Genomic DNA, 12,903 nt, shown 5'->3' with positions numbered 1-12,903 from the left:
GTATTCAGGGTCACAGGGACCTGGAGCCTATCCCAGGAGGCTTAGGGCACAAGGCAGGGTATACCCTGGACAGGGTGCCAATCCATCGCAGGGCACACACACACACCCATTCACACACAGGCAATTTGGGAACGTCAAATAACCCGAAGTACCCAGAGAAAACCCACCACCCACGGGGAGAACATGCAAACTCCATGCACACAGAGACGGGAATCGAGCCTGGTCGGGAATCAAACCCGGACCCTGGAGGTGCAAGGCGACAGTGCCCACCACACCACCACTGTGCCACGTCTATTAGAATATAACCTGTAAAAATTGTGGCTTAAATAATAAAAAAAAAAAAACAATTTTCGTTGGTGTCCGTAACCACGCCAAATTCATGTTGCAATATCTTAAAAATTTAGCATTTTAGAATAATACACTTTTCAGGTTTATGTCTTTTCATGTGCAATCTGAATTGGCCAAGTTTCATCTGAATGACAGTTAAGATCATTGAAAGATTCAAAAAAGTTACACACAAAACATAAAAAGACATGAAATTGTATTTAGCAAATGTGTTTTTTTTATCTGATAAAAAAATATAAATCTGTAAGAAGCATTAATTACTGTATTATGAAAATGGTGTTATAGGATGCTATCTGAAAATGTACTTTTTTTCACCAAGGCGAGACACCTTTATCCTTTAGCCTTTAGCCACCAATACAAAACCATGCGTTGGCCGTTTGTGGTAAAAACTTGTGCGCGAAATAAAATAGATAAATTAAAACCCACCCTTGGGGCATTAGGGACTTGTGTGGAGCTTTGAGATAACGTCTGCTGTTAAAATCACTACGTACATCGCAGTCGAACAGAGCGAGCACACAGTACAGTACATGCACACAGCCGTGATTGGTGTATGTGCAGGCGTGCAGGCGGTGGGCGGGGCCATGCGGTGGGCGGGGCCAGGCTGCTGCAGACACAGACACAGGCGCAGCTGCTCGCTGTTCCCCCACTCTGGCCGTGTGTGTGTGTGTGTGTATGTGTGTGTGTATATGTGCGCGCGCGCGTGCGGACCGCGGAGCGCGATAAGAGCCGATGGAGGAGGAGGTCCCGCTGCTTGTTCTCGGGTAGCGCGAGGAATGTTTGTAAGCAGAAGCTCGAGAAGCTCGTACACCGTGCAATAACGAAATGATGGCGACCGAGACATCGCTGCTGTGATTTCAGGGTGAGTTCAGTCTTCATTTTTATGGAGTTCAACGCGTTCGTTGTTGTTGTTGTTGTTGTTGTTGTTGTTGTTGTTGTTTTCACACACAGGCACTAAATGTGCAGCAGTCAGCTGAGCACTTCACTAGATCAGGAGTTCTTCTCAGTGTTATGTGTTTTATAGTATACATTACATATAGAAACATTCATGTTAATGTTCTGTACATCCCAATTAACTTCATTCAATGCTGTTTTTTCCCCTTAATAATAATAAAATCCATTTTTAGGCCAAAGTCTGCATGGATCTTTGTCCTCTGTAACTGGAGACATTTCCCTTAAACGTTGCATTTTAACTCTGGGCCATGTCGTACTTGCTGTTGGCCAATAGACCCTCCACCCGTGGCTCCACTGCAATGAGGTTCTTTCACACACATGTGGTTTTGTGTGTTCTGGTATGGACAGCACAAGCATCAGATTTCAAATCTTCTTTAGACACACATTTCACAAGGACACAGTCTCACGCAGTGAAAAGACACAGGGAATCACAGTCAAACACTTTTGCAGGCATCTCAGGGAACACGGCACTTCCTCACGCAGATCAGGCTACGAATTCCCCGAGATCCCCCGCCAGGAGAGTTTTGAAAGGACGCAGACCTTTACCTCATTCGAGTTCAAACACACAGCCGGTTGAGAAACCCAACGTGCTCCATGCTCACCCAGACACCAATGCGCCTCGACAGGGCTCCCCAAGCTCCCCCTTACGGGTCTCTAATCGGACCAGCTCTATAAACGTCCTTACCAGTTTTGTAGGGAAGAACCGTGTGCTGGTCATTTCAGCGCCGCATGAGTCAGACGGATACTACAGACTGATGATGAGCTTGCTCAAGCCTGACGTGTATTGCCAAATGGCAGACCGCCATATGCAGCAGATCTTCATGTTCCATGCGAAAGAAGAAATGGGTGGTAAAGTGAGACGTGTCGGAAACGATGGCTCGATTGCTGAGGAACAGTTAGATCCAGCATTAGTGCCCAGACTGATGAGCTTTCTAAAACTAGAGGAGGGCAAGTTTGGCATGGTGCTATTGAGGAAAAACTTGCAGGTGGAGGAGAGGTACCCATACCCAGTGCAGCTTGAGGCTATGTATGAGCTCATAGATCAGACGCCTGTGCGCAGGCTTGAGAAAGTCAGACAGAAAGGTTTTGTGGAAAGGTGTAAGGCAACTGGAATGGAGGGGAAGGTAGTGGAGTCCACTGGGACAGTTTTGGCAGACCCCAAGTCCAACTCGCAGAAAGTCTCTCAAGATATTAAGAGTGAAGAAGGTGCAAGACCACCTTCCAAGCCTACTCCGAGTACCACCATACAATCTACCACCACCCATACCACCAAAGTCACTAGAAGGAGAATATATATACACAAATCTTTAAAACCTGCAACCACAACAGTTGCACCCACAACCCAGCCTGCCACTACTGCAACTACAACACCACCAACTACTACTGCTTCTACTACTACTACTACTACTGCTACTACTACTACAACTGCTACTACTGCATCCACTACACTACCCACAACTGTGCCTCCAACTACCGTCAGTCCCACTACATTATGGACTACAGTGGCGCATCGACATCCACACATACCATCACACCGACACAAAGCCCGACCAAGCACCTTAGAACCTGTTACACGTAACCGTCAAAGGGAACACAGAGTAACTCACCCATCCACTACCTCTGACTCAAAAATCCAACACGGAGAGAAACACAAAGATCGGACGGATAAGATTTCACCTGGAGCTCGCAGGCCTAAGCCTGTCAAGGACAAAACACCCAAGGGAGGAAAAAAAGTTAAGGAGCAGATCAATGAACATGTAGAAGAGCAAGAAGCAGGAACGCCTACAGCAACTGAACAGGTGGAGGACCTGATGACTACCAAAACGGGCAAGGCCACGGCTGAGAAAGCTGAGAAGAAGAAGAAGAAGACAGAGAGAACTGAAAAGCCAGTGAAAAAGAACAACACAGAGAAAAAAGTAGCGAAATCCTCCAAGGATGCCAAGGTTAATGTTCACAACAGAAATGTGGCACAAAAAGCCAGCAGCCTCGAGGATAAAGATGCTGTTGGCAAGCCTACTGAAAAGCCTGCTGATACCAAGAGGGCGCTTGAAACATTTCTTAGTTATTTTGAAAAAAGAAGACGTCTGCTTGTGAGTATATTATAGAGATACAAACAAGAATCATTTTCAGTTGTGTGTGTATATGTTAAATGGAGAAGCACTATTCTCAATGCATAGTTTTGTTATAATCTCAGTGGTAATCTCTGTTTCCAGGTAATTACTACTCCTAGTGAAAATAACAAAATGTACAGTCAGCAGAAAGATGAGTATCTGGAACAAGTATGCGACATGGCTCTGCGCAAAATATCCATTATCACCATTTTTGGACCCCCCGACAACGGAACCATGAAGATAGATCATTACCAGATGGGTGAGTTCATCTTTCCATATCCTGCCCATTTTGCTGTTGATGCTCAGGACATTTGTTCTGTTCATTCTTTCATTGTGTTTCATGTTTTTGTTCTGTGCTTTACAGAGCAGGACAAGCCTGTGCGCAGCTTGCCAGTCAGTGAGCTCATCAACCAAGAACTCATCACAGCCTTCCGGAAGGAGCTTGGCATGGTTTACGATGACTACTTCATGGTGCTGACTGACTTTGATATGAAAGTGAAGGTTTGTTTTCTTTCTCTCTTGTCAGCCTTCTGAGTAGGCATGAGAGGTAGTTGCATAATCATTTAGATTTTAATGGTTTACCTGGTTTGGTTCTGTGTCACAGCAACAGTATGAAGTACCTATTATCATGAAGGCAGTGTTCGATTACATCGACACGTTCTCGTCACGCCTCAAAGAGATGGAGCTTCAGAGGAAGCTAGGCATCGCTTGCAAGAAAGAAGACAAGTCTAGAACTCTAGAGAATTTCCTTTCTAGGTTCCCTGCTGTTTTTTTTTTTTTATTTTTATAACGGATATGAGTAATTTGATTCATTTTATGTTTTCAATCTTACAATCTGAATTTGACTTGTTGCTCAAGGTTTCGTTGGAGACGGAGGCTGCTGGTCATCTCCACCCCTGATGACGAGGAGTGGGCTTATCAGCAGCAGCGTAATGCTCTGAGCAGTCAGGCCTGCCACTTGGGTGAGATAGCTAAATAAATGTTTATATTATTATTAACCCTTTGTGTCTTTGCATGAAAAACAAGGACATGGACAGTGCCTTGCAAGTGAAGTATTCATACCCCTTGAAATTGTTCACATTTTGAAATGTGAAATGACAATTTTCAAGTCTTGCCACAGATTTTCAATTGCATTTAGGTCTGGAATTTGCCTGGCCATCCTAACGTGAATCTGCTTTGATCCAAACCATTCCATTGTAGCTTTGCCTGTATGCTTAGGATTGTTGTCCTGGTGGAAGGTGAACCTACGCCCCACTCTCAAGTCTTTTGCAGACTCTAAGAGGTTTTCTAGGAAGATGGATATGGCCAAATACAATTACATTTCACCAGCTTTTCCTGTCCGTGCTGACAAAAAGTATCTCCATAACATGATGCTTCCACCACCACGTTTCATGGTAGGGATGGTCTGTTCAGGATGATGTGCAGTGTTGGTTGCATTTAGGCCAAAAAGTTAAATTTTCGTCTCATCTGACCAGAGCACCTTCTTCCACATGGCTTGTTGCAAACTGCAAACAGGACGTCTTATGGCTTTCTTCTTGCCAATCCACCGTTAGGGCCAATTTTGTAAAGTGCACGACTATTAGTTATCCTGTGGCCAGATTCTCTCACCTGAACTGTGGATCACTTCAGCCCCTTCACAGTTACCATGGGTTACTACTGCTTCTCTGACTAATGCTCTTCTTGCCCGGCCTGTCAGTTTAGGTGGACCGCCATGTCTTGTTAGGTTTGCAGTTGTGTTATACTTTTTTTTATTTTCAGATGATGGATTGAACAGTGCTCCATGAGATGTTCAAAGCTTGGGATATTTTATTTTCTGTGGGCTTATCATATTTTGTGGGCTTTAGCATATTTTCTTACAGACATATAGCTGTGTATTTATACTGAAATAAAATTACACACAGATGAATTCTAGTGACTTCTGAAGGCAATTGGTACCATTAGGTTTTAGTTAGGGGTATCAGAGTAAAAGAGGGTACCCCAAATGCACGCCACACTTTTCAGGTGTTTATTTGCAAAAAAAGAAAATTAAGTTTTTTCCTTCCACTTAACAATTATGTGCTACCTTGTCTTGATATATCACATAAAATTTCTCTTCCTAGTCTGTCGGGTCCAATAAAATACTTGTTTGTGGTTGTAACGTGAGAAAATGTGGAAACGTTCAAGCTGTACCAGATAATTGTTGACATGATGGGCACCCAAGGATAGTTCATGCCGATAAGGACTGAAGGCTAGTCTGTCAGGTCTGATTCCACAGAAAAGCCAAGGCAGCATTAAATGCTGCCACGGTGGCACAATGGGAACCTACACAACATTGAACATAATGTTTTTCATTATAATGTAAAGGCTGATTAGTGTATTTTCAGTTGATGTCACTCAACTTGTGCCATGATTGCATCATGGTCTAAGATACAGACTGATCTTTTACTTTTTCTCACTTTGTTGTTTGTTGCATTATGCATCTTTTCGTACAGTAGTGCTTTCCAGGTCTGGTGTTAGAGTATGCCTACACTGCACATTTTAGTCATCTCTCTGGTCAAACACACTCATTTCAACTCCATTATCTGGCAATTATAGTCTACGTGCAAATAACCCTACAGTATGCAGCACTTTACTGGAAATAGGAAACATTGATGCTAAATAGTGAAGGTTGGCCTATATTGCATTTCGTGACCCATTGGTTATCAGATGCTTTCTTTAAATACTACGAAGGACATCTGCAAACATTCCCGGAGGGGATTTTCTTTCACTCTGCCAATTACTGAGCGAGTGTACTGTTGCCATTTTATTCTGCTGCACTTGCCAGGGGTTTTAACCAAACGGCCTTGCTGAAGAAAAATGTTCTTGGCTGCTGTAACTGGCTTTTTTGTTTCTTGTTTGCTGTGAAGTAGCCTGCATCTGAACACTTCCACTTGTGTTCGATGAAATAAAGATGATGCTGATTTCAAAAACTTAAAACATGCCGTCCAGTAGAGGCCACTTTGTGTTGTCTGACAATAAGAGGCTTATTTACAGACAAACCACAACCCCACCCAAAATTATCTGTCTTTAATTTCAATTACCTGCCTGTTTTTGATCATTATCTATGCAAACATGTTGTTATAGTCTGTTCCAGAACAGTTTGTAAGCCTCGTTTGAAATGACCGATGTGTTTTCTCTCATGCTCCAGGGCTGCGTCACATCTCTGTTTTAAAGCTGGTCGGGAGGGTGACGGAGGACATGGGTGGAGTCTTGGAGCTCTATCCAATCAATGGTAAGACAAATGACTTGTCCTCCAGACTTTTAGAAAGAAGAGTGGTAACAGTTTTTATTAAGGTCCCTTAACTGACCATATCTAGTATGTTATTTACCATGAATGTCAAAGAATTAATAGTGTTTACATTTTAATGAAGGACACCTGCACATAAATGAAATAAATTACAGAAAGTTCTTACATTTCGATAACTGAACTCCTGGCTCAAGATGCAAACCTGCTATTCAACAGATAAAAATATGTTGTTCTGATGGCCGTACCATGCTAGTTGTCAGGTCTACCCAATAATCAGGTAATCCTATTATGAAATGGAAATCTGAAAGTGTGAAATTGTGGAAAAGCACCAGTGGTGTCACAAGTATTCACATTCATTACTTGAGTAGAAGTATAGATACTGGGGTTTAAAAAGGCTTCTTTAGAAGTTGAAGTATAAACTTAAGCTTTTTACTCAAGTAAAAGTACTAGTTTCAAAATTACTTAAAGTATAAAAGTAAAAGTACGGTGGCCCTGAAGTGCAAAACAAATTAACAAAACTGAAAACAAAATAACAAATTCAAAACCAAATTAACAAAAAGGAAAACAAAATAATATCTGATTGGCCGAGAATGCAATACAAATTAACAAAACAGAAAACAAATTCAAAACCAAATAACAAAACCCAAAACTATTTTTTTTTTGGGTGGGGGGTGGGGGGTGGGGGGGGTTGTTGTTTTGTTTTCGGATTTGTTAATTTGTATTGCACTTCTCGGCCAGTCCGATACAAACCGGAAAAGGTAGGTATAGTTAGCGAATGAAATGCTTACCGCTAATTGGACGAGACATCTGTCACTCAAGATATACAGGAAGTACTGTAGTAGCGGTGGATTTGTGTGTGTATGAATGTGCAAACATTATTGTGGTTTCAAATATGGCATATTTACGGTGGCCCTGAAGTCAGCTTTGTTAATTTTTTTGCACTTTACAGCCATCATAGTTTAAAGTGAAGCAGAACACACAAGAAACAAAGATTAAGAAACAAGTTCCTACTTCCTGTACATGTTTTATGGAGAAGAAGATATGATAACTAGTTGCCTATAAGTATTTTAATGGTGCAAAAAGTTAAACTACAGAGGCATGTCATCGGTAACCTTTATTGGAATGTAAATGTACATCCAAGCTTAGCTGCAGGAATCTTAGTAACAATTACCCTTGTATGGTTGTCTACAATGAACATTAGTGCTGTCAGAATGAATGATTAATCCAAGTGATTTATCAAAAAAAAAAAATAAATAAATAAAATATATATATATATATATATATATATATATAGTGTGTGACGTGACGTCATGTGCAGGTGCGATGGATTGCGTACCAACCAATAGGCTGTCGGAATGGTATGTTTATACTTCTCATCCAACCACAATCAAATTTATCTGGATGTTTTTTGTTTTTTGTTTTTTGAATGACAAGCTGAAATAAAATAGGTAACGAGGTTATTTTTAAAATAGTAGGAGTAGAAAGTACAGATAATTGTGTGAAAATGTAAGGATTAGAAGTAAAAAGTCGGCTGAAAAATAATTACTCCAGTAAGTATAGATACCCAAAATTTCTACTTAAATAAAATAACAAAGTATTTGTACTTCGTTACTTGACACCTCTGAAAAGCACCATCCGACTTTGAGCGAGAATTTGCACCCTTCACTGCACTCTGACCACAACTTTGTTTAGACACAGCTTAGAATCCCATTTAAGAAATAAGACATTACAGTGTTTAATTGCGTTCATTTTTAATATTCGTTCTCTCAGCTACCCGCTTATAGTGGGTATCTCTGATCAGATCTGTTCATGCTTTGAATATCCTGGTGAACCTCATGGCAGAGGTGCTCTGCTAACTGAAGAAGCCAATGTTCTGTTCAATCTGTCTAAGATTTCTTGTGCTTCTTCATCATGCTCGAAGTAGCCACTGTTTAATGGGTAAATTGTGACCATAAAGGATGCACATGGTCAGCAGCAATACTCTGATTCTTCTTAGAAAAAAATCAGGCATTCAAAGGCCAGTCTGTTAGATGTTCAGCAAACTGAACTGTTGACACACAGTAGGTCTACGGAGTCATCCCTCATGTTGCATCAGAAATCAGGATTCATTAGACTAGGTGACTATTATTTTAATCTTTAACTGCATAGTGTTAATAAGCCTATGCTCAGATTCCTGTTCTTGTCTCTTGAAAGTGAGACGGCTTATGTTACCATAACGTCCTATTAGTTTAAACAAGTCTGGCTTGTCTTTTCCTCTTAACTCTCTCTTTAAAAAGGCCTGCATTGAAGTTTGCACCACTCTACAGTGCATGAACATTCCAGTAGATCAGTTAATTCTAGCATTTCTGTCACCAGATTCAAAAGCCGCTGAGACAACTTTATTTAATAACCAACATTACCTGAAGCTCCAGACTTGTATCTGCATGATTTTATTTCTTGCCGTGCTGCTGATTGAATAAATGCACGAACAAACAGTTGTTCTTAATAAAGTGTCTGTTTAGTGTACTTCAACTCTTCCATCATCATATCGTAATCCATGTCCTTTCCCACTCGATATCGCAGGCAGTGCCACAGTGGAGCGTGAGGACCTTTCTGCCTCCCTGGTGCATGACATCAGGAACTACTTCCAGGTCAGTGCGGATTACTTCTCCATGCTGCTGGTGGGCAAAGACGGCAACGTGAAGTCATGGTACCCGTCACCCATGTGGTCCATGTCCATCATCTATGAGCTGATCGACTCTATGCAGCTGCGCAGGCAGGAGATGGCCATCCAGCTGTCATTGGGAATGCGCTGCCCTGAAGAAGAATACGGTCACCATGAAGACTATCATGAAGGCTATCATCGTGGCTACTCTTACTAAAAGAGGGGCAAAAGAGGAAAAGACTTGTGGCCATTAATATGGATGCAGCTAGACTTTCATACATTTTATGAATTTTTATTAAGATAGCACTATGGTTTTATTCTGTATCATTATTCTTATTTGTGAGACCGTTATCTTTATTCTGTATCGTTTTTTTCTGGGTAACTTGACCTCTTATTATCAGTGTTATAAAAAATGACAATATAGAGTAACATTTAAAAGTGCCTGTACTCTGGCACCTTAGAAATCCAGTGTCCCTGGTTTGATCCTGAGCTGTGTGGAATTTGTGGACGTGCATTTTATCCCCGTGTCCATGTGGGGTTTTCCAGGTTCTCTGCTTTTCTCAAAAAACATGCTGGTATGTGGATTTGACTACACTAGGTGGCGCCACGTAATAAACTGATGTCCAGTTCAGGGTGGGTTCCTGCCTCATGGCCAAAGGGAGAACCTCCAGGTCCAACCCGACTCTTCTCATTTTTAGGCAGATACTGAAGTTGAACAAATGAACGTTGTAGTTTGAATGTACTCTGTTTCATACGGGTTTTTTATTTTTAACATCAGTGATTTAGAATTAAATAATCCAGTTACGCATATTTGTTAATTGTTCTTCTTTTATCATGACAATGAAGCAACAGACTGATATTCAACCAACATTTAAACAGTGGCAATGTGCTAAAGGGCAATTGTAAACAAATCATAAGTACATGCTGTGTTATGCTGCCCCCTGTCGGGTGTAGTGGTGCAGTACAGGAAAAAATGCATCTCTCTGAGTACTGTAGGCATGCTGATGAACTAGACCAAAATAATCCACTATCGCCTGTCCTGCATCTTTAACAGTCCTGACCCAGCTCATTACAGCTTTAATAATTAGCAGATAAGTAAAAGGAAATGTAATTTGTGTGCATGTTCACACTGCGGTCGGCTCCTTCCGACCTCACAATGCTGTGCAAGTAGGTGGAAGGTCCAAGACTAATTGTTCCTAAGTGTGTGAATGTAAATCTTCTGGAATGTAAATTTTTACAAAAAAAATTGTACCAGATTTAGAACTCTTCTACAATGTTTTTAACATCTGGAAGGAAGGAAAGTGCTTTGAAGAAGAGCAACTGTGCTCAGAAAAAAAGTTATCAGAGATCATTTGAACACTTGATTAAGTTCCATATTTAAAAAAAGTGACCGTAAAATTGCAGCTGTTTTATATTTTACATAGTGAATGTAAGGGCATTTTCATTCACACACACAATGTGATGAGAACTCACGGAATTGGGACTAAACAGCGGTGCGGCCAGAAGAAAACCACATTAGTGAGACTAATCAGGAAAAAGGTTTAAGTTTGCCAACTGAACATAAAAATTGGACTTTGAAACAATGGAGAAGGGTCATGATGTGGTGAAGTGGTCTGATGAGTCCAGATTGACCATATTCCTGGTCAGGGCGTGTCACGGTAACATAGGAAGAGCAAAAATAAAAGAAATAAATAATAAAATGTACCCATCATGCATAGTGGCCACTGTACAAGCCTCTGGAGGCTGTTATGAGCTGGAGTTGCTTCAGTTGGTCAGGTCTAGGTGCAACATTGTTGTACATCAATAAAATGAAGTCAGCTGATGAGCTGAATGTAATGAACAATCAAGTTATAATATAAATGCATTTTTTTTTTCATTGTTGGCATGGGAAGAGTGGTTCTGGGAGCGCGAGGAATCCTTTTTACATGAGTTGATCTCTAAATTATTTGCTGTAATCAAAGTTAAAGATGCAGTAATAGAGTGTGAACAAAGCATTTAGAGTATACATAAAGTTACATTAGAGAAAACCTGAAATAAGGGGAATCCTCTAAAGAAGGTAATTCCTGCTTTGAAGATTAAAACTTATTGATTCCATATTCTAAATGTCTCAATATACCCAGTCCTCTTAAAATGCAACATCATGAAAATGCAAACTTACATATTTTATAAAGAAATATTTTATTCATGGAAAATATGCATTCAAGCTTTTTACAACGGTTATAAACAAAAACATTTGAATACATTTAAACTGAACATTTGTTTAGTGTAACAGCAAATAAATCAGGTCTGTCAATTCTACAGGAAGTCTGGTGAATTGAAATTAACGTTCATGGAAAAAGTTCATTCATAAAAGGTTAATTTAAATTCCACAATTTAAAACAAAATTACCTAAGACATCCTTACACTTTCTATTTAAAAAAACGAGTAAAAACAAGCTCAAGGCAAGAGCGGTTCAGTGCTGCTGGTATGAGGAAAATCATGTATATACAGTACTCTATGTGCATCTATACATTATTGCTCTAACTAATGCAAAATGTGTAGCTGTTGAACAAAAAAGTGCTGTTGTACCTCCTTCTTCGAGTGCGAAGTTGTTTACACTGTACTTATACAATAGCATTACATCCCATCAAGTAGTTGAAAAGAAAATATTAGCCAAATTTTATAGGGTGGAGGTAGCATTAATGGCACAACATCCACACAATTAAATATCATATGGCTTCCAGAATGGTAGTGGAAAAAGTATGTAACCCTTGAAATTAAAAACAGGTTGAAATACCCCTAATCTGGGTAACTTGTGCTTAATTTATTTTCAACCTGTACAAACCTGTAATTGTGCCATGACTACTACTATTCAAAAAATAAAAAGCTTTAAACCAATACAAGCCAAGAAAAATCAGGGGGACATTCTAGGTTACCTACCAACGTACTTTGATTCAAGTAATGAGTAGAAAGAGGTAGAAAATCGAGTGCTAAAGGAAATTATTACAGAACTAAACAGCTATCTGAGAAACATCCAACTTAAGCACTGAAATGAAGCGAAGCAGTATTGCAGCACACAAGAGCTCATTATTTGGCAATTGGCAACAGGGAACTCTTTCAGCAGATTAAAGCAATCAGCCCACTGTCTGCATTTTATGAAAGCCAAAGCACGACCGAGACAAACACAAGATGATGATGATGATGATGATGATGAAGAAAAGGTGCTCTCTGGAGTGCAAACTAATTTTAGATATTATCATTTACCTCAAAAACAAAGCAGCACATCAGAACCTTAAAAATGCTTCAGTCAAAAATAATTATATATGGAACAAAAAAGATTCTAAAAACTAAGTTTAGAAAACTATTTAGCAGGCACTTCAAATACACTCTACTAAAATACAGTACTGTGCAAAGGTCTGAGGGACAGTATTTATTTACTATACATTTGTATATATATGCTTACATTTTACTTCTGCATCGCTGAGCCAAAAATATGAAACGTAAGATTTCTAAACATGACTTTCCCAACATGCTGCTGAAGGCCGCAGCAAAGCGGAAAAAAAGAGGCAGGATTATGCAATAGGCCTCTTTTCAGAACAAAATGTTAT

At 40.1% G+C, this 12,903-nt stretch overlaps 1 protein-coding gene across 1 annotated transcript; it reads left to right on the top strand.

Moving 5' to 3' along the window:
* Positions 1-1,032: 1,032 nt before the first annotated feature.
* Positions 1,033-10,126, top strand: ccdc80l1 (coiled-coil domain containing 80 like 1). Its single transcript, XM_053499508.1, has 8 exons — positions 1,033-1,204; positions 1,470-3,386; positions 3,510-3,666; positions 3,772-3,908; positions 4,012-4,163; positions 4,266-4,369; positions 6,574-6,657; positions 9,235-10,126. The coding sequence occupies exons 2-8, from the start codon at positions 1,545-1,547 to the stop codon at positions 9,531-9,533; spliced, it is 2,775 nt and encodes a 924-aa protein (XP_053355483.1). The 5' UTR covers positions 1,033-1,204; positions 1,470-1,544; the 3' UTR covers positions 9,534-10,126.
* Positions 10,127-12,903: the final 2,777 nt, after the last annotated feature.

The sequence above is a fragment of the Clarias gariepinus genome, chromosome 6, assembly GCF_024256425.1.
Source record: "Clarias gariepinus isolate MV-2021 ecotype Netherlands chromosome 6, CGAR_prim_01v2, whole genome shotgun sequence".
Taxonomy (NCBI): domain Eukaryota; kingdom Metazoa; phylum Chordata; class Actinopteri; order Siluriformes; family Clariidae; genus Clarias; species Clarias gariepinus.
This window is presented reverse-complemented; position numbering and strand designations above follow the sequence as displayed.